The 22777-nt window shown below is 40.5% G+C and overlaps 1 protein-coding gene across 2 annotated transcripts in view; it reads right to left on the bottom strand.

The window, feature by feature from the left end:
- The window catches only part of OSBPL6 (oxysterol binding protein like 6), a 664468-nt gene that overhangs the window by 90505 nt on the left and 551186 nt on the right, over nt 1-22777 (bottom strand). For both annotated transcript variants that reach the window (XM_053698504.1, XM_053698502.1), the window contains 4 exons: nt 11482-11569; nt 7210-7463; nt 5619-5756; nt 3558-3621 (listed from right to left, as the gene is read on the bottom strand). In XM_053698504.1, the coding sequence (XP_053554479.1) occupies nt 3558-3621; nt 5619-5756; nt 7210-7463; nt 11482-11569 (544 nt within the window). The remainder of the gene's footprint in view (nt 1-3557; nt 3622-5618; nt 5757-7209; nt 7464-11481; nt 11570-22777) is intronic.

Genomic DNA, 22777 nt, shown 5'->3' with positions numbered 1-22777 from the left:
CGTTAACAGCCCTTTTACCGCCGAACTCCAAATCTAGGCCTAAGTCTGCCACCCGCTTGGGTATAGGAAAAGCGTCGGGGGGCACCGGAACCTCTAGGAACCTGTCCATCTTGCATAATTTCTCTGGAATGACCAAATTGTCACAATCATCCAGAGTAGATAATACCTCCTTAAGCAGTGCGCGGAGATGTTCTAATTTAAATTTAAATGTCACAACATCAGGTTCAGCTTGATGAGAAATTTTTCCTGAATCTGAAATTTCTCCCTCAGACAAAACCTCCCTCATGGCCCCTTCAGATTGGTGTGAGGGTATGACAGAACAATTATCATCAGCGTCCTCTTGCTCTTCAGTGTTTAAAACAGAGCAATCGCGCTTTCTCTGATAAGTAGGCATTTTGGATAAAAGATTTGCTATGGAGTTATCCATTACAGCCGTTAATTGTTGCATGGTAAAAAGTATTGGCGCACTAGATGTACTAGGGGCCTCCTGCATGGGCAAAACTGGTGTAGACACAGTAGGAGATGATGTAGTATCATGTTTACTCCCCTCATTTGAGGAATCATCTTGGGCAATATCATTATTTGTGGCAGTACTGTCCTTACTTTGTTTGGACGCTATGGCACAATTATCACATAAATTTAAATGGGGAGACACATTGGCTTTCATACATATAGAACATAGCTTATCTGAAGGTACAGACATGTTAAACAGGCTTAAACTTGTCAACAAAGCACAAAAAACGTTTTAAAATAAAACCGTTACTGTCACTTTAAATTTCAAACAGAAAACACTTTATTACTGAATATGTGAAAAAGTATGAAGGAATTGTTCAAAAATTACCAAATTTTCACCACAGTGTCTTAAAGCCTTAAAAGTATTGCACACCAAATTTCAGAGCTTTAACCCTTAAAATAACGGAACCGGAATTTAACCCCTATACAGTCCCAGATACAGTCTTTGCTAAGACCCAACCAAGCCCTGAGGGGAATACGATACCAAATGACGCCTTCTAAAAGCTTTTTCAGAGATTCTTAGATCCTCACACATGCATCTGCATGCCCTGCTCTCAAAAAACAACTGCGCATTAATGGCGCGAAAATGAGGTTCAGTCTATGACTAGAAAGGCCCCCTGACTGAAAAAGGTGTCCAATACAGTGCCTGCCGTTTTTTATAAACGTTCCCCAAGATTATAAATGTCAATTGTTAGCCTAAATTTGAATAATATGCACAAATAAAGCAATCGATTTAGCCCATAAAAATGTCTACCAGTTTTTTAGCCCATAATAAGCCCTTTATTCTGTTTGTTTTTTACTAAGAAAATGGCTTACCGGTCCCCATGAGGGGAAATGACAGCCTTCCAGCATTACACAGTCTTGTTAGAAATATGGCTAGTCATACCTTAAGCAGAAAAGTCTGCTAACTGTTTCCCCCAACTGAAGTTACTTCATCTCAACAGTCCTATGTGGAAACAGCAATCGATTTTAGTTACTGTCTGCTAAAATCATCTTCCTCTTACAAACAGAAATCTTCATCCTTTTCTGTTTCAGAGTAAATAGTACATACCAGCACTATTTTAAAATAACAAACACTTGATAGAAGAATAAAAACTACATTTAAACACCAAAAAACTCTTAACCATCTCCGTGGAGATGTTGCCTGTGCAACGGCAAAGAGAATGACTGGGGTGGGCGGAGCCTAGGAGGGATCATGTGACCAGCTTTGCTGGGACTCTTTGCCATTTCCTGTTGGGGAAGAGAATATCCCACAAGTAAGGATGCGCCGTGGACCGGACACACCAATGTTGGAGAAATTATATTTAAGTTAGGGGGGGTTAGGGTTAGACTTAGATTTAGGGGTTAATAACTTTAATATAGTGGTGGCGACGTTGGGGGCAGCAGATTAGGGGTTAATAAATGTAGGTAGGTGTCGGCGATGATAGGGACGGCAGATTAGGGGTTAATAATATTTAACTGTTTGCGATGCGGGAGTGTGGCAGTTTAGGGATTAATTTATTTATTAAAGTGGTGGCGATGTCCGGTTCGGCAGATTAGGGGTTAAAATTTTATTTTAGTGTTTGCAATGTGGGGGGGCCTCGGTTTAGGGGTTAATAGGTAGTTTATGGGTGTTAGTGTACTTTTTAGCACTTTAGTTAAGAGTTTTATGCTACAGCGTTGTAGTGTAAAACTCTTAACTACTGACTTTAAAATGCGGTACCAGGCTTGACAGGAGAGGGTCTACTGCTCACTTTTTGGAAGACTCGTAATACCGGCGCTATGCAAGTCCCATTGAAAATATAGGATACGCAATTGACGTAAGTGGATTTGCGGTATTTCCGAGTCTGGCCAAAAAAGTGAGCGGTACACCTGTACCTTTAAGACTCGTAATACCAGCGAGCGTTAAAAAGCAGCGTTAGGACCGGCCAACACTGCTTTTTAAGGCTAAAGCAAAACTCGTAATCTAGGCCAATATTTTTAAATATGAAAGTGCTACACATCCCACATATTGTTCATTAAATCTATTTTATTAATAAACCTGCTAATTTGATTTAAAATTCTAGGACAGTCAAAAAGGGCATATTTTAGTTTGAAACCCAGAAAAAATATCACTAATAAAAATGCTAAAACAGGCCCTAGCGCTTATAGCTTAAAGTGAATGTAAAGTCAGCCTCTCCCGAGAACGCCACAGTAATCGTCATTGAAAAATAGATTAACTTTAATTCATCATTTTCAAAGCATTACTTTGTTTTTCCTGAAATTTACCTTATTAGCCGCTCGTTTTCAGTAATGTTCCTCCGCCCGCCATCTTTGCTGTTTGAGTGACAGATTCTGATCATTGCTTTAGCCCAATCATTGATTCCCCCGGGGGGACAACCCCCTTTTTTGCTACGTCACTTGCTCGTAATGCGCATGCGATACAGCTGAAATCTTTTACTCAGCTTAGACACGCGTTCACAGGTCGCGCATGTGCTATATAAAAATTTATTTTAATACTTACAAGGCGATTTCTTTTATGAAAATCTAAGGAGCTCAAAAATATGTCTTTGCGCTCGATGCCACGATAGTATTCAATGAATGTATTCTTTCATTGAACACTATGTAGCTAGTCAACAATATCGCCTTTCAACGCATGCGCTGTTGATGAAGTCCACGGGAGCGCGATTGGAGACTACATATAGAGCGGGTGGGACCGCTCTATACGTCACATTTAGGAGAAGTAGAAAGTAGCGGCTGGGAGGAGTTGGGCTTGTAAACGGCAGCAAATTGGTGAGATAAATATATACAAAAGCATTTATTTTTTAGAAAAAAAAAAAGTGGCGGTTCATAGACACATTTGGAATAATTATGAGGGATAAAAACAATGAAAATTGACATTCAATTTATAAACTCTACTGGTATATTTCCCCTTTATTTAACTAACCATGCAGCCACTCTTTTTATTCAGCCACCATACAGTTTATACATTAGTCTACTATCACATACTGTTCATTGATAGTCTATTTATTAACAGTGTGCTCCATAGTCCTTATTTAAAATATGCTCTGAAACAAATACAGTACCTTGCCAGAAGACAAAATTCTTTGACTCACATTGACAGGCTGAAATTGGAGGGTGATGGCTAACCTGCAAATAATAATCATGTTATTAAGTTTATTTGTCAAGATACTGTATATTCAAACAAATCTGTATACACAGAAATGGAATAAAAAAGTATAACCAAGCATACTATTTAAAGTGACAGACTACTTGAAAATTGTTATTGTTTAAAAAGACAGATAATACCTTTATTATCCATTCCCCAGTTTTGCATAACCAACACTGTGATATTAATACACTTATTAGCTCTGTGATTGCCTTGTTTGTAAGCCTCTGCAGACTGCCCCTTATCTCAGTGTTTTTGACAGACATGCATTTTAGCCAATCAGTGCTAACTCATAATTAACATTGTGCTCACTCCCATGGAGTTATTTAGATGTCACACATGAACTAGTACTGCCTAACTGTGAAAATGCACTGAGATAAGAGGCGGTTGATGATAAAAGTAAAATGGAAAATTGTTTAAAATTGCATGCCCTATACGAATCATGAAAGTTTAATTTTGACTAGACTGTCCCTTTAATATGTTTGCTTTCAGGTAAAAAGAGACATTACTATGGTTCCTATTCCTTTCATTACTGGCAACAAATTTACCATGAAGATCAAGATAAATGTGACATTTTAGCTGTCAACTATTATTTATCTACATTCAAAAGAATAATCTGAAGATACAAAATATTGAACTGTTAGTTTAGAGAATATTGTGGTATTCAGCTTCTATGTCTATGAAATAGCTGTGGAAATAATTGGCAAGTATTATGTTTATTACAAAACCAGCTATAAACATAGCAATATGTTTCTGATCTTTCGTTTCTAAAGTTTATGGGGCATATTTATCAATGTGCGAGCGGACATGATACAAAGTAGCGTATCATGTCTTCTGCACATCGATAAATGCCGACAGCACACTCTTGTGAACTGCTGGTGCTGCAATGCCGCCTCCTGCAGATTCGAGGCCAATTGGCCGCTAGCAGGGGGTGTAGATCAACCCGATCATATTTGATCAGCTTGATTTCTGTCCATACGGAGCTTGATAAATATGCCCCAATATATTGGCTTGATGTTATTTTGTTAAAAAAAAAACATTTTAATAAAAATGTTTTATTAAAAATATGTCACAGAACCATTCATAATAGAAAGTATAGTTCTTGGATTGGCAGTTTTTCCTCTTATTATCAAAAGCATCCAATCTTTTTTGTTTTTTGTCAGCCCTGACCCCAATAAAATGTTCTCAACTTATAAGAGATAATTATTCTTTAGACATCGTTTTTCATCAAGACCAAGGGCCCGAGAATCTAAAGTTCTCCGCTCTAGCAAGATGATATAAGTCTCGTCAGTACTGCTAGGTCCCTCAAAAACATTTAGAAAGGCAAATTTCAGCTTAAAGGGACATTCCAGCAAAAATTTGAATCCACATGTGGTTGACTTTCAGTTTTGAAAAGAAGCATTTTTGTAAAATACATGTACTGTATTAGCAAAAATGCTTCTAATAAAAGCTATAGCTGTGTATTTACATATGCAAAATGCACCAGCATTTTAAACACAGCACTTGCTGAGAAAACCTAAGGTGCTTGAACAATATGGTAAAGACACAATTTGTAAATTGCTGACAAAATACAAGCCCCACTGGTGCTCTGAGCAGCTGCAGAATTTAAAATGCTGGTGCACTGAGAATATCTAGCTGTGCTTCACATGCACGTGCAGTGAAAAATTTTGATACTAAAACTTTGATAACTTTTACTAGAAGCATTTTTGCCAACATATGTATATTGCAAATATATTTCTATTCAAATATATAATTCATCTATGTGCATTTAAATGTTGACCACAATATCCCTTTAAGAGCTGTTTATATAGCTACGTAAAGTTCTGGATGAGAGAGACCCATATATTACATTATAAAGGGTTTATCTAAATGCTGGAACGTTTTTGATGACCAGGGCCTGAGACTGATACCATTGTGTATAATAAAATTATTCTAGATTGTGGAGAGAACATGTTCATAGTTATTAATATAACTTTACCTGTTCTGATATAAATCGAAAGCCTTTGTCCTCTCTTATACTTTCATAAGTCTCACCGAGAACAGGATTAAAAGGTTTGCTTCCTGCTCTGTGGTATGTAGAAGCATATCCTGAGACTGCAAAAGCAGCAATAAGGGCCTGTGAGAAAGATTAATAAAGTATGAATTGGACAATGAATTAAAAGGATAATTATAGGTGTATATATAGGTTATGCTGATCTGGTGTTAATGATGGTTTTGGATGTTATGCAGATTTTATATTTCTAACTTAATTTTAGTATATTTGAGATGTATACTTCTGCCTACTGGTCTGGCTGACCACACAAAGCTAACAACCAGCCTAGTGTTTTTTTTTTTTTTTTTGCAAAAGAGAGATAAAATCATGTTTTACGCTGTTAAAAACCTTGTACTTTAGAGCACGGAATGTAGAGGTTTAGGAACAAAAAGTGCTGATTGGAGAACTGATATTTATGCACGGTTTAAGCACAAACACATCTCTACACTGGGAACTTTGCATAGAGAGCAAGTTTGTTTACACATCATTTATGTCTATGAGGAACCAAACGTGGGCTTTTCCATTATAGAAATGGGAAAAAATGTGCAAAAAGAATTGCTAAGAAAACAAATAGTACAGAACAAAATGCTTTGCTGCTAAAATGAACTTTACAGGTTCCTGTTCTCTTCAAGGTTGCTTGAATTTTTATATTTTTTAATTATAATATTGATATGAGAGTTTACTAAAATGTCCCACACTTACAAAGATTCACCGCTCATTTTCTGCATGGTTTAAGGGCAAACAAATGCATAACACTAATAACACAGATAGGGCGAGATTACAATTGCCACTGTAAATCTAATTTTTTCTCTATCTAAATGCTTTTTGCGCTTCTCGGTATCCGCAAGCGGAGTTTTCACGTATGTGTGCATGTGTTCCCCACATAGAAATCAATGGAGAAAAAAAAGTGGGGAAAAAAACACTCGACTTGCGAAAACAACAAAAAAAAAGAACAAAAAAAAACAACACTCTACCAAAAGCCCCAGCCTAATATAACCCTAATCCACCATCTCCCCACATCGCAAACACTATATAAAACTGTTCACCCCTAAACCGCCATCCCCCACATCGCAAACACTGAATAAAACTATTAACGCCTAAACCGCCATCCCCCACAACGCAAAGTAATTAACATCTAAACCCCCTAATCTAAAACCCCCTAACTTAACCCCAATTAAAATACCCATAAATTACCTAAAAAATATTCTAACTACCTTAAAATAAATAACAACTTACCTTTAAAAATAAATTAAAACCTAGGCATACCCTAAAAAAAAAACTCTGGAAATTAGGGGTGTTTTTGCCCCTCCTGGACTGGACTATATATTGTATAAATACAATTTCCTTTTAACCCATGAAAGGGGTGTAATAGCACGTGTCTCGCTGATAATGACACCAATGCTGGTGAAACTGGCGCTATGTTATAGCCAGGAAACCCCTGCAACGTACAGGGTAGGTCACTGTTGTGAAGGAGTAATAATGGCAAATCTTGTGCAAAAAATGTTACTTAGCATCTATACATAGTGTATTACTGTACCATGCGCTCATAGGGATCATCTGTCTCTGCAGCCTTATCTAGAAGTTCGCTGTACTCTAATTCTTCACAAAGATGTTGTAAAGTATTAAGTGGCTCATTCAGCTCCACAGGCATGGAGACTTTCGACAAATCTTTGCCAATATTGTTTCTCAAAATATTCCACAGATTTATATTGCTGATATCAGGTGATGGTGCAGGAAGGCAAGTCCGTCTACCATTTCTAAAAGCACCACCTACTAGGTCACCATTGAGAACTGTAGAGAAAAAGGAAACCGTATTAATAAGTTGTGTTTATGGTAAAGAACACATCACAATGTTTCTGAAAAAAAGGCATTCAGTTAAATCTCAAGATGTTTGCTTGTCTGTATCTTCTCATTAGTGTTTATTCTGTCTGCTAACAATTACAATTCTAATATATTCTAAAATGGAATCATATTTAAATGCTTTACCTATCTCAAACTAGATAAATAATTCTCAATATAATTGTTGGAATACACCCATCAATTGCTATGGAGACTACAAGGCACATTTTAATAATTTAATATCCAGGATAAGCATACTAAGGTGGTCACCTATCTTTAATATTTTATTTTTCCTAATTATTGTTAATTTACATTCTTGGAATTATTATTTTTCCTACAACCCATTTCAATATGTAAATATTTGAACATATGTTTATTTGGTAAACCAAAGTCTTGTTTTAGAATTTCAAATGTTTGTATTATTTTCTCTTCCTTTTATCAAACAAATGTATTACTACATTAAAGTGGCCATCTTTCCCAGTTATATTTTGTTCTGATTTAAATCCAGCAGTAATCTAGATTACCCTCTATCAGTAGTAGGAAATCTTAGGCCTAGATTTGGAGTTTGGCGGTAGCCGTGAAAACCAGCGTTAGAGGCTCCTAACGCTGGTTTTAGGCTAACTCCGGTATTTGGAGTCACTCAAAATAGGGTCTAACGCTCACTTTTCAGCCGCGACTTTTCCATACCGCAGATCCCCTTACGTAAATTGCGTATCCTATCTTTTCAATGGGATCTTTCTAACTCCGGTATTTAGAGTCGTGTCTGAAGTGAGCGTTAGAACTCTAACGACAAAACTCCAGCAGCAGGAAAAAAGTCAGTAGTTAAGAGCTTTCTGGGCTAACGCCGGTTTATAAAGCTCTTAACTACTGTGCTCTAAAGTACACTAACACCCATAAACTACCTATGTACCCCTAAACCGAGGTCCCCCCACATCGCCGCCACTCGATTAAATTTTTTTAACCCCTAATCTGCCGACCGCCACCTACGTTATACTTATGTACCCCTAATCTGCTGCCCCTAACACCGCCGACCCCTGTATTATATTTATTAACCCCTAACCTGCCCCCCACAACGTCGCCTCCACCTACCTACACTTATTAACCCCTAATCTGCCGACCGCAAAGCTCCGCCTCCTACGTTATCCTTATGTACCCCTAATCTGCTGCCCCTAACACCGCCGACCCCTATATTATATTTATTAACCCCTAATCTGCCCCCCACAACGTCGCAGCCAGCTACCTACAATAATTAACCCCTAATCTGCCGACCGCAAAGCGCCGCCACCTACGTTATCCTTATGTACCCCTAATCTGCTGCCCCTAACACCGCCGACCCCTATATTATATTTATTAACCCCTAATCTGCCCCCCACAACGTCGCCTCCACCTTCCTACACTTATTAACCCCTAATCTGCCGACCGGAGCTCACCGCTATTCTAATAAATGTATTAACCCCTAAAGCTAAGTCTAACCCTAACACTAACACCCCCCTAAGTTAAATATAATTTTAATCTAACGAAAATAATTAACTCTTATTAAATAAATTATTCCTATTTAAAGCTAAATACTTACCTGTAAAATAAATCCTAATATAGCTACAATATAAATTATAATTACATTGTAGCTATTTTAGGATTAATATTTATTTGACAGGCAACTTTGTAATTATTTTAACCAGGTACAATAGCTATTAAATAGTTAAGAACTATTTAATAGCTACCTAGTTAAAATAATTACAAAATTACCTGTAAAATAAATCCTAACCTAAGTTACAATTAAACCTAACACTATACTATCATTAAATTAATTAAATAAAATACCTACAATTACCTACAATTAAACCTAACACTACACTATCAATAAATAAATTAAATACAATTCCTACAAATAACTACAATGAAATAAACTAACTAAAGTACAAAAAATAAAAAAAAACTAAGTTACAAAAAATAAAAAAATATTTACAAACATAAGAAAAATATTACAACAATTTGAAACTAATTACACCTACTCTAAGCCCCCTAATAAAATAACAAAGACCCCCAAAATAAAAAATGCCCTATCCTATTCTAAATTACTAAAGTTCAAAGCTCTTTTACCTTACCAGCCCTGAACAGGGCCCTTTGCGGGGCATGCCCCAAGAAGTTCAGCTCTTTTGCCTGTAAAAAAATAAACATACAATACCCCCCCCCAACATTACAACCCACCACCCACATACCCCTAATCTAACCCAAACCCCCCTTAAATAAACCTAACACTAAGCCCCTGAAGATCTTCCTACCTTATCTTCACCATACCAGGTTCACCGATCCGTCCTGAAGAGCTCCTCCAATGTCCTGATCCAAGCCCAAGCGGGGTGCTGAAGAGGTCCATGATCCGGCTGAAGTCTTCATCCAAAGCGGGAGCTGAAGAGGTCCATGATCCGGATGAAGTCTTCATCCAAGCGGGAGCTGAAGAGGTCCATGATCCGGATGAAGTCTTCTATCAACGGCATCTTCAATCTTCTTTCTTCGGGAGCCATCATCTTCCATCCGACGCGGAACATCCTCTTCTCCCGACGCCTACTAGCCGAATGACGGTTCCTTTAAGGGACGTCATCCAAGATGGCGTCCCTCGAATTCCGATTGGCTGATAGGATTCTATCAGCCAATCGGAATTAAGGTAGGAATATTCTGATTGGCTGATGGAATCAGCCAATCAGAATCAAGTTCAATCCGATTGGCTGATCCAATCAGCCAATCAGATTGAGCTCGCATTCTATTGGCTGATTCTCCCATAGTTTTCTATGGGAGAATCGTGCACGAGCACGTTTTTGAGGCTGGCCGCTTGCGTAAGCAACTCAGGTATCGAGAGTTGAAGCTGCGTTAAATATGCTCTACGCTCCTTTTTTGGAGCCTAACGCAGCCTTTATGTGGACTCTCAATACCAGAGTTATTTTTATGGTGCGGCCAGAAAAAAGCCGGCGTTAGCTACGCGGGTCTTTACCGACAAAACTCCAAATCTAGGCCTTAGATTGCTTAGTTCACCTTTACTGAATTTTTGTTGTTTAAAAAGAAAGATAATCCCTTTATTACCCATTCCCCAGTTTTGCATAAAAAACACAGTTATAATAATACACATTTTACCTTTGTGATTACCTTGTAAGCCTCTGCAAACTGCCCCCTTATATCAGTTCTTTTGACAGACTTGCATTTTTGCCAATCAGTGCTGACTCCTAGGCAACTCCACGTGTGTGAGCACAATGTTATCTATATGACACACATGAACTAACGCCCTCTAGTGGTGAGAAACTGTCTAGATGCATTCAGATAAGAGGCGGCCTTCAAGGTCTAAGAAATTAGCATATGAGCCTACCTAGGTTTAGCTTTCAACTAAAAATACCAAGAGAACAAAGCAAAATTGGTGATAAAAGTAAATTGGAAGGTTGTTTAAAATAACATGCCCTATTTGAATCATAAAAAGTTCATTTTGGACTTGACTGTCCCTTTAATGATTATAAGACTATCTCACACATAATAGTACTTTATAGTAAATTATTTATTGACATATCTAGTATATCTAGTATATGGTTTCATAAAAACAGAGAAGCAATGCCCTACTAAACCTAACTGAACACATCGGTAAGCCAATGACAAGAGGCATATGCGTGTAGTAGCCACTAGTGACCAACTAGCTCCCAGTAATACATTGCTGCTCAAGCTGACTAACAATAATTTTAACCCCTTTGTGGGGTTAACACACAGTAACAGGGCAATAATAAAATACATGTGATAGCATTTTCTTTTTAAAGTTGTATGTCCCTTTTTAATACAGGCAACTTCCATAATTCCACATACATTTGTATTTTGATTTGGTGCCATGTATTTAAGGTTTATTAATAGAGTTAATAGTAAATTATTGTGGCTGGGGCAGAAGGATTATCTGTGAATTTATACTAATGTAAAGATAATATTAAATTGAATTCTTTACTTTGACGAGAAACATTGTCTGCAACGCTGGTGTTGTCTTCTGAGATGTTATCGCTGACATCACTGATATAAGACTCATCATCTGATGCCTAAAAAACAGAGGTAAACAGTAAAAAAAGACAGTTCCACAGCTGAACAATATAAAAGATAATATTATTAATTACAACTTGTTATTGCTTTTATTTATCTTCGTGGAAAAAGTGAAGGAAACTGATGATACCGTATAATATCCCCCCCTGTATATACGAACAGTGACATTGGCTTAGACTCATTAAAAGCCAATTGTGTCGCAGAAAAACGTGCCACAACACACAATTCATAAAGATTTCTATTTGCCAGTTGCCACAGCTATGAGTTTCTCCAATATATTCAATGGAGCCAAATCTATCTTGCAACCATTCACTTATCTGCTGATAGAACAAGCTTCACCATGAAGGATATCAGCATCACAAAAACACCTTCAAAACCTTACAGAACACTAAACAAAAACTCACTCTATAAAACAGTCCATGCAAACATATTTACAAAAGAAAACTTGAAAACTGTTAAAGAGAAATAAAATAAAAACCTTGACAAGATACTTCAAGAGCGTGCCTATTTTTTACAATTTCCAAAATGTTTACATAAACGGTTTTGAAAGTTTGTTTCCCAAATTTTGCCAGTAAACTTAATTATAATTGTGATGTTCCGGGACATTTTTAATTTGGTTTGCTACATTTATATTTTTACCTTTATTAAGCTACATATGGATATATTTACAAAATGTATGATAAATAATAATGCATGTTTTCATTTTTATATCTTACCCAAAGAGATCTGTGATTTTTGGTTTCCATGAATAAATATATTAATTCAAAATGTTCTAGTTAGTAGAGCAATACTCTATTGCTGGATTAATGAGTATTATATAGTTAATTGAGCATTATGTCAGTCCTGCATTGATGAGTAGCATAGTGTAAGGTTCAGAAAATTCCTATATGGAGTATGGATATTTGTGTGGTCAGTAATAGAGTGAGGAAGTTCAGGGAGACTGTCCAAGTAAGGACATAGTACAATAATCAGATGCAAGAATTGGCACTGACCATAGGAACTGAGGCCACAGGCAAAGCCTTAGGAGCTATAATGGGTATTGAAAAGAATCACCCCCCTTGAAAATAATCACATTGTGTTGCTTTGCAGCCTGACAGACACAGTTTTTGTTTATCCAGTTGTAATTACTCAGTGCAACTTCTAACATCCAAGTGAAAGATATAACACCAACATGTCAGGCAAAAATAAAGACAATTCAAAAACAGAATCACTGAATTTGAAAAAGGATCACCCCCTTGTGTCAGTATTTTTTGGGGATATGTCTCTACTAACTTTGCACATCTAGACTGTGCAATATTTTCCCACTCTTCTTTGCAGAACTGCTCCAGTTCCGTTACATTTGATGGTGACCGTTTGTGGACTGCAGTCTTCAAGTCATGCCACAGATATTCAATGGGGTTTAAGTCTGGGCTCTGACTAGGCCATGCAAGGGCATTCAACTTTTTCTCCTTCAACCACTGTGTGGTCATTTCTGATGTGTGCTTTGGGTCATTGTCACATTGAAAGGCAACCCTTCTTTCCATTGACAATTTCCTGGAAGAGGGCAGCAGATTTTCCTCACAAATTTGACGGTATTTTGCCCCATCCATTATTCCTTCTATCCTGACAAGTGCTCCAGTGCCTGCTGCAGAGAAACAGTCATAACTGGATATTATCACCTCCATGCTTTACTGTAGGTATGGTTTTATTTGAATGGTGAGCTGTATTGGATTTCCTCCAGACATATTGTTTGGTGTTGAGGTCAAATAATTAAATTTTAGTCTCATCTGACCATAACACCTTTTTCCATGTGGCCTCAGAATCTCCTAGGTGTGTTATGGCAAAGCTCAGTAGTGACTGCATGTGGCCTTTTTTGAGGAGTGCTTTTTTTCTTGCAACCTTCCCATACAAGCCACATTTGTGGAGAATATGTGATATTGTTGTCACATGCACACAATGACCACTCTTTGTCATAAATTCCTGCAACTGCTTCAGAGTTGTTGTCGGCCTCTTAGCCGCCTCTCTGACAAGTTTCCTCCTGGCTCTTTTATCTAGTTTGGAGTGACGTCCTGATCCAGAGAGGGTCTGTCACTTCCCAAAGGATGGGCCATGGTATTTATACCAATTCACATGTGACGTCAACTTTAGGTACTGTGGCTTTAAGAGACAGTTATAACTACTTACAATCACCTGGATTACGAGTTTTGCATTACGGCTTTTAACGCTGAAAAAATGGCAATTTCAGCATAATGGCAGTAACGCAGCTATTGCGAGTTGTGTCGGTATAGCTATACAGTAAAGCATTTTAGCCTGTAATGCAACGTCCATTCAGCACTCAAAAAAATTATGTTTTTGTGTGGGATTTTCATAGCTCCGGTATTACAGGTTGTGCAGTGAGGCTAAAAAGCTTGCATTACAGCCTATACCGACATGATCCATACCGCCATCTGAAACCGGTAGTTATGAGTTTTGCACCACAAAAATGTTTCACAAAACTCATAACTAAAGTGTTTCAAAGTACACTAACACCCATAAATTCTGCCACTCCCTGACATTGCCGACACTATAATAAAGTTATTAACCCCTAAACCTCCGGCCTCCCACATCTCCGCAACTAAATAAACCAATTAACCCCTAAAACTACAGCCCTCCCACATTGCAAAACACTAAATGAAACTATTAACCCATAGATCTAACACCACCTAACTATAAATTAAAATTACAATCCTATTATATAAAAGGTCAAGTGTGTTTGTCCGAAGCTGTCATGCTCAGTAGAGACAGCACAAGGACAAACACACCTGGCCTTTGAGTCCTACCCCCTAGCTGATCTCATCAGCAGAAGTGGGCGTGGCCGGGCGTGAGCGGGGACATGGCCGACATGAAGGGGGCGTGACCGGGTGTGAATGGCCGTAAAAGGGGCGTGGCAGTGCGTGAAGGGGCGCGGCCGGGCGCTCTCACGAGATAGAGAGAGTAGACTAAGAGACAGAGAGGAGGGGAGAGAGAGGAGGGGAGAGAGAGAGAAGAGGTGGGGAGAGAGAGAGGAGAGGTGGGGAAAGAGAGAGAGGAGAGGGGGGGGAGAGAGAGGAGAGGGGAAGAGAGAGGAGAGGGGGGAGAAAGAGAGGAGGGGGGGAGAAAGAGGAGAGGGGGGGGAGAGAGAGGAGAGGGGGGGGGAGAGAGGAGAGGGGGGAGAGAGAGAGGAGAGGGGGGGAGAGAGAGAGGAGAGGGGGGGGAGAGAGAGAGAGGAGAGGGGGGGGGAGAGAGAGAGGAGAGGGGGGGAGAGAGAGAGAGGAGGGGAGAGAGAGAAGGGGGGGGGGGGAGAGAGAGAGGAGAGGGGGGGGAGAGAGAGAGGAGAGGGGGGAGAGAGAGGAGAGGGGGGGAGAGAGAGAGAGGACAGGGGAGGGAGAGAGAGGAGAGGGGGGGGAGGGAGAGAGAGGAGAGGGGGGAGGGAGAGAGAGGAGAGGGGGGGAGGGAGAGAGAGGAGGGGGGGGAGGGAGAGAGAGGAGAGGGGGGGAGGGAGAGGGGGGAGTGAGAGAGAAGAGAGGGGGGGAGAGAGAGAGAGGAGGGGGAGAGAGAGAGAGGAGAGGGGGGGAGAGAGAGGAGAAGGGGGGAGAGAGAGGAGAGGGGGGAGAGAAAGAGAGGAGAGGGGGGAGAGAGAGAGAGGAGAGGGGGGGAGAGGAGAGGGGGGGGAGAGAGGAGAGGGGGGGAGAGAGCAGAGGGGGGAGAAAGGAGAGGGGGGGAGAGAGAGAGAGGAGAGGGGGAGAGAGAGAGAGAAAAGAGGGGGGAGAGAGAGAGGAGGGGAGAGAGAGAGAGAGAGAGAGAGAGAGAGAGGAGGGGAGAGAGGAGAGGGGGGAGAGAGCGCAAAAGAGATGGGGGAGAGAGAGAGAGCAAAAGAGAGGGGGGAGAGAGAGCAAAAGAGGGGGGAGAGAGAGAGCACAAAAGAGAGGGGGGAGAGAGAGAGCAAAAGAGAGGGGGGGAGAGAGCGCAAAAGAGAGGGGGAGAGAGAGAGCACAAAAGAGAGGGAGAGAGAGAGCAAAAGAGGGGGAGAGAGAGAGAGCACAAAAGAGAGAGGGAGAGAGAGAGGAAGAGAGGGGGGGGAGAGAGAGAGGAGGGGGGGAGGGGGGAGAGGAGGGGGGAGAGAGAGAGGAGGGGGGGAGGGAGAGAGGAGGGGGAGAGAGAGAGCGAGAGGAGGGGGGAGAGAGAGAGAGGAGGGGGGGAGAGAGAGAGAGAGGAGAGAGAGAGGAGGGGGGAGAGAGAGAGGAGCGGGGGAGAAAGAGGGGAGGGGGGGAGAGAGGAGGGGGGGAGAGAGAGAGGAGGGGGGAGAGAGATAGGAGGGGGGAGAGAGAGGAGGGGGGGAGAGAGGGGAGAGAGAGAGGAGGGGGGGAGAGAGGGGAGAGAGAGAAGAGGGGGTGGAGAGCGGAGAGAGAGAGGAGGGGGGGAGATAGGGGAGAGAGAGAGGAGGGGGGGAGAGAAAGAGGGGACGGAGAGAGAGGGGGGAGGGAGAGCTCAAAAGAGAGGGGGAGAGAGAGAGCGCAAAAGAGATGGGGAGAGAGAGCGCAAAAGAGATGGGGAGAGAGAGAGCTCAAAAGAGAGGGGGAGAGAGAGCGCAAAAGAGATGGGGGAGAGAGAGAGAGCAAAAGAGGGGGGAGAGAGTGCGAAGAAAGGAGGAGAGAGCGCAAAAGAGTGGGGGAGAGAGAGAGTGCAAAAGAGAGGGGGAGAGAGAGCGCAAAAGAGAGGGGGGAGAGAGAGAGAGAGCACAAAAGAGAGGGGGGAGAGAGAGCACGCAAAAGAGAGGGGGGGAGAGTGCAAAAGAGAGGGGGAGAGAGAGAGCGCAAAAGAGAGGGGGGAGAGAGAGAGAGCAAAAGAGGGGGAGAGAGAGAGAGCGCAAAAGAGAGGGGGGAGAGAGAGAGAGAGGGGAGAAGGGGAGAGAGAGGAGAGGGGGGAGAGAGCTCAAAAGAGAGGGGGAGAGAGAGCACAAAAGAGATGGGGGAGAGAGAGAGCTCAAAAGAGAGGGGGAAAGAGAGCGCAAAAGAGATGGGGGAGAGAGAGCGCAAAAGAGATGGGGGAGAGAGAGTGCAAAAGAGATGGGGGAGAGAGCGCAAAAGAGAGGGGGGGGAGGGGGAGCGCAAAAGAGAGGGGGGAGGGGGAGCGCAAAAGAGAGGGGGAGAGAGAGAGCTCAAAAGAGAGGGGGGAGAGAGAGCTCAAAAGAGAGGGGGAGAGAGCAAAAGAGAGGGGGGAGAGAGAGCAAAAGAGAGAGGGAGGGAGAGAGCGCAAGGGGTGGGACCGCTGTACTGCAAAAAATGGCCCGTGTGAACCGTGTGGGCTTTAGGACTAGTATAACTATATTTAAATAAATAAAAACTTACTTGTAAGTTAGCCTTACTATTCTAATAAAATAAAAAATACTACTAATTAAAAAATCTAAATTCTACATAAAAAAAACCTAACACTACGAAAAAAAAAATCTAAAATTACAAAAAATAAAAAACACTAAGCTTACAAAAAAACAGAATTTATGTTTACCTGATAAATTACTTTCTCCAACGGTGTGTCCGGTCCACGGCGTCATCCTTACTTGTGGGATATTCTCCTCCCCAACAGGAAATGGCAAAGAGCCCAGCAAAGCTGGTCACATGATCCCTCCTAGGCTCCGCCTACCCCAGTCATTCGACCGACGTTAAGGAGGAATATTTGCATAGGAGAAACCATATGGTACCGTGGTGACTGTAGTTAAAGAAAATAAATTATCAGACCTGATTAAAAAAACCAGGGCGGGCCGTGGACCGGACACACCGTTGGAGAAAGTAATTTATCAGGTAAACATAAATTCTGTTTTCTCCAACATAGGTGTGTCCGGTCCACGGCGTCATCCTTACTTGTGGGAACCAATACCAAAGCTTTAGGACACGGATGAAGGGAGGGAGCAAATCAGGTCACCTAAATGGAAGGCACCACGGCTTGCAAAACCTTTCTCCCAAAAATAGCCTCAGAAGAAGCAAAAGTATCAAACTTGTAAAATTTGGTAAAAGTGTGCAGTGAAGACCAAGTCGCTGCCCTACATATCTGATCAACAGAAGCCTCGTTCTTGAAGGCCCATGTGGAAGCCACAGCCCTAGTGGAATGAGCTGTGATTCTTTCGGGAGGCTGCCGTCCGGCAGTCTCGTAAGCCAATCTGATGATGCTTTTAATCCAAAAAGAGAGAGAGGTAGAAGTTGCTTTTTGACCTCTCCTTTTACCAGAATAAACAACAAACAAGGAAGATGTTTGTCTAAAATCCTTTGTAGCATCTAAATAGAATTTTAGAGCGCGAACAACATCCAAATTGTGCAACAAACGTTCCTTCTTTGAAACTGGTTTCGGACACAGAGAAGGTACGATAATCTCCTGGTTAATGTTTTTGTTAGAAACAACTTTTGGAAGAAAACCAGGTTTAGTACGTAAAACCACCTTATCTGCATGGAACACCAGATAAGGAGGAGAACACTGCAGAGCAGATAATTCTGAAACTCTTCTAGCAGAAGAGATTGCAACTAAAAACAAAACTTTCCAAGATAATAACTTAATATCAACGGAATGTAAGGGTTCAAACGGAACCCCCTGAAGAACTGAAAGAACTAAATTGAGACTCCAAGGAGGAGTCAAAGGTTTGTAAACAGGCTTAATTCTAACCAGAGCCTGAACAAAGGCTTGAACATCTGGCACAGCTGCCAGCTTTTTGTGAAGTAACACAGACAAGGCAGAAATCTGTCCCTTCAGGGAACTTGCAGATAATCCTTTTTCCAATCCTTCTTGAAGGAAGGATAGAATCTTAGGAATCTTAACCTTGTCCCAAGGGAATCCTTTAGATTCACACCAACAGATATATTTTTTCCAAATTTTGTGGTAAATCTTTCTAGTTACAGGCTTTCTGGCCTGAACAAGAGTATCGATAACAGAATCTGAGAACCCTCGCTTCGATAAGATCAAGCGTTCAATCTCCAAGCAGTCAGCTGGAGTGAAACCAGGTTCGGATGTTCGAACGGACCCTGAACAAGAAGGTCTCGTCTCAAAGGTAGCTTCCAAGGTGGAGCCGATGACATATTCACCAGATCTGCATACCAAGTCCTGCGTGGCCACGCAGGAGCTATCAAGATCACTGACGCCCTCTCCTGATTGATCCTGGCTACCAGCCTGGGGATGAGAGGGAACGGCGGGAACACCCAAATGATGCCTTCAGAAAGTCTTTTCTAAGTATCAGAGCTCCTCACACATGCGACTGCATGCCATGCCTCTCAAAAACAAGTGCGCCACACCGGCGCGAAAATGAGGCTCTGCTTATGCTTTGGGAAAGTCCCTAAGTAATAAGGTGTCTAATACAGTGCCTGCCGATATTCTTATATCAAAATACCCAGATAAAATGATTCCTCAAGGCTAAATATGTGTTAATAATGAATCGATTTAGCCCAGAAAAGTCTACAGTCTTAATAAGCCCTTGTGAAGCCCTTATTTATGATCGTAATAAACATGGCTTACCGGATCCCATAGGGAAAATGACAGCTTCCAGCATTACATCGTCTTGTTAGAATGTGTCATACCTCAAGCAGCAAGAGACTGCATACTGTTCCCCCAACTGAAGTTAGTAGCTCTCAACAGTCCTGTGTGGAACAGCCATGGATTTTAGTTACGGTTGCTAAAATCATTTTCCTCATACAAACAGAAATCTTCATCTCTTTTCTGTTTCTGAGTAAATAGTACATACCAGCACTATTTCAAAATAACAAACTCTTGATTGAATAATAAAAACTACAGTTAAACACTAAAAAACTCTAAGCCATCTCCGTGGAGATGTTGCCTGTACAACGGCAAAGAGAATGACTGGGGTAGGCGGAGCCTAGGAGGGATCATGTGACCAGCTTTGCTGGGCTCTTTGCCATTTCCTGTTGGGGAGGAGAATATCCCACAAGTAAGGATGACGCCGTGGACCGGACACACCTATGTTGGAGAAATAATAAACAAAATTAAAAAAATAAAATCAATTACACCTAATCTAATAGCCCTATAAAAATAAAAAAAGCCCCCCCAAATAAAAACACCCCCTACACTACAATAAACTACCAATAGCCCTTAAAAGGGCCTTTTGTAGGGCATTGCTCTAAGTTAAACAGCTCTTTTACCTGTAAAAAAAATACAAAGTCCCCCAACAGTAAAACCCATCACCTAACCAACCCCCCAAAATAAAAAAAACTAACTTTAAAAAAAAAACTAAGCTACCCATTGCCCCTAAAGGGGCATTTGTATGAGCATTGCCCAAAAAAGGGCATTCAGCTCTCTTTCATTGCCCTTAAAAGGGCATTTAGCTTTTTTTCAAAAGCCCAAACCCTAATCTGAAAAAACAAAGGCCTAGATTTGGAGTTTGGCGTTAGCCGTGAAAACCAGCGTTAGAGGCTCCTAACGCTGGTTTTAGGCTACCGCCGGTATTTGGAGTCACTCAAAATAGGGTCTAACACTCACTTTTCAGCCGCGACTTTTCCATACCGCAGATCCCCTTACGTAAATTGCGTATCCTATCTTTTCAATGGGATCTTTCTAACTCCGGTATTTAGAGTCGTGTTTGAAGTGAGCGTTAGACATCTAACGACAAAACTCCAGCCGCAGGAAAAAAGTCAGTAGTTAAGAGCTTTCTGGGCTAACGCCGGTTTATAAAGCTCTTAACTAATGTGCTCTAAAGTACACTAACACCCATAAACTACCTATGTACCCCTAAACCGAGGTCCCCCCCACATCGCCGACACTCAAATAATTTTTTTTAACCCCTAATCTGCCGACCGCCACCTACGTTATCCTTATGTACCCCTAATCTGCTGCCCCTAACACCGCCGACCCTGTATTATATTTATTAACCCCTAACCTGCCCCCCACAACGTCGCCTCCACCTACCTAAATTATTAACCCCTAATCTGCCGACCGGACCTCACCGCTATTCTAATAAATGTATTAACCCCTAAAGCTAAGTCTAACCCTAACACTAACACCCCCCTAAGTTAAATATAATTTTAATCTAACGAAATTAATTAACTCTTATTAAATAAATTATTCCTATTTAAAGATAAATACTTACCTGTAAAATGAATCCTAATATAGCTACAATATAAATTATAATTATATTATAGCTATTTTAGGATTAATATTTATTTTACAGGTAACTTTGTATTTATTTTAACCAGGTACAATAGCTATTAAATAGTTAAGAACTATTTAATAGCTAAAATAGTTAAAATAATTACAAATTTACCTGTAAAAGAAATCCTAACCTAAGTTACAATTAAACCTAACACTACACTATCAATAAATGAATTAAATAAACTACCTACAATTAACCTAACACTACACTATCAATAAATTAATTAAATACAATTCCTACAAATAACAACAATTAAATAAACTAGCTAAAGTACAAAAAATAAAAAAGAACTAAGTTACAAAAAATAAAAAAATATTTACAAACATAAGAAAAATATTACAACAATTTTAAACTAATTACACCTACTCTAAGCCCCCTAATAAAATAACAAAGACCCCCAAAATAAAAAAATGCCCTACCCTATTCTAAATAACTAAAGTTCAAAGCTCTTTTACCTTACCAGCCCTGAACAGGGCCCTTTGCGGGGCATGCCCCAAGAAGTTCAGCTCTTTTGCCTGTAAAAAAAAACATACAATACCCAACCGAATGACGGTTCCTTTAAGGGACGTCATCCAAGATGGCGTCCCTCGAATTCCGATTGGCTGATAGGATTATATCAGCCAATCGGAATTAAGGTAGGAATATTCTGATTGGCTGATGGAATCAGCCAATCAGAATCAAGTTCAATCCGATTGGCTGATCCAATCAGCCAATCAGATTGAGCTTGCATTCTATTGGCTGTTCCGATCAGCCAATAGAATGCGAGCTCAATCTGATTGGCTGATTGGATCAGCCAATCGGATTGAACTTGATTCTGATTGGCTGATTCCATCAGCCAATCAGAATATTCCTACCTTAATTCCGATTGGCTGATAGAATCCTATCAGCCAATAGGAATTCGAGGGACGCCATCTTGGATGACGTCCCTTAAAGGAACCGTCATTCGGCTAGTAGGCGTCGGGAGAAGAGGATGTTCCGTGTCGGAGGTCTGCAAGATGGATCCGGAAGAAAGAAGATTGAAGATGCCGTTGATAGAAGACTTCATCCGGATCATGGACCTCTTCAGCTCCCGCTTGGATGAAGACTTCATCCGGATCATGGACCTCTTCAGCTCCCGCTTGGATGAAGACTTCAGCCGGATCATGGACCTCTTCAGCCCCCCGCTTGGGCTTGGATCAGGACATCGGAGGAGCTCTTCTGGACAGATCGTTGAACCCGGTGAGGTGAAGACAAGGTAGGAAGATCTTCAGGGGCTTAGTGTTAGGTTTATTTAAGGGGGGTTTGGGTTAGATTAGGGGTATGTGGGTGGTGGGTTGTAATGTTGGGGGGGGTATTGTATGTTTTTTTTTACAGGCAAAAGAGCTGAACTTCTTGGGGCATGCCCCGCAAAGGGCCCTGTTCAGGGCTGGTAAGGTAAAAGAGCTTTGAACTTTAGTTATTTAGAATAGGGTAGGGCATTTTTTTATTTTGGGGGGCTTTGTTATTTTATTAGGGGGCTTAGAGTAGGTGTAATTAGTTTAAAATTGTTGTAATATTTTTCTTATGTTTGTAAAAAAAATTTTATTTTTTGTAACTTAGTTCTTTTTTATTTTTTGTACTTTAGCTACTTTATTTAATTGTTGTTATTTGTAGGAATTGTATTTAATTAATTTATTGATAGTGTAGTGTTAGGTTAATTGTAGGTAATTGTAGGTAGTTTATTTAATTAATTTATTGATAGTGTAGTGTTAGGTTTAATTGTAACTTAGGTTAGGATTTCTTTTACAGGTAATTTTGTAATTATTTTAACTATTTTAGCTATTAAATAGTTCTTAACTATTTAATAGCTATTGTACCTGGTTAAAATAAATACAAAGTTACCTGTAAAATAAATATTAATCCTAAAATAGCTATAATATAATTATAATTTATATTGTAGCTATATTAGGATTTATTTTACAGGTAAGTATTTATCTTTAAATAGGAATAATTTATTTAATAAGAGTTAATTAATTTCGTTAGATGTAAATTATATTTAACTTAGGGGGGTGTTAGTGTTAGGGTTAGACTTAGCTTTAGGGGTTAATAC

This window comes from Bombina bombina, chromosome 1 (genome assembly GCF_027579735.1).
Source record: "Bombina bombina isolate aBomBom1 chromosome 1, aBomBom1.pri, whole genome shotgun sequence".
Taxonomy (NCBI): Eukaryota; Metazoa; Chordata; class Amphibia; order Anura; family Bombinatoridae; genus Bombina; species Bombina bombina.
This window is presented reverse-complemented; position numbering and strand designations above follow the sequence as displayed.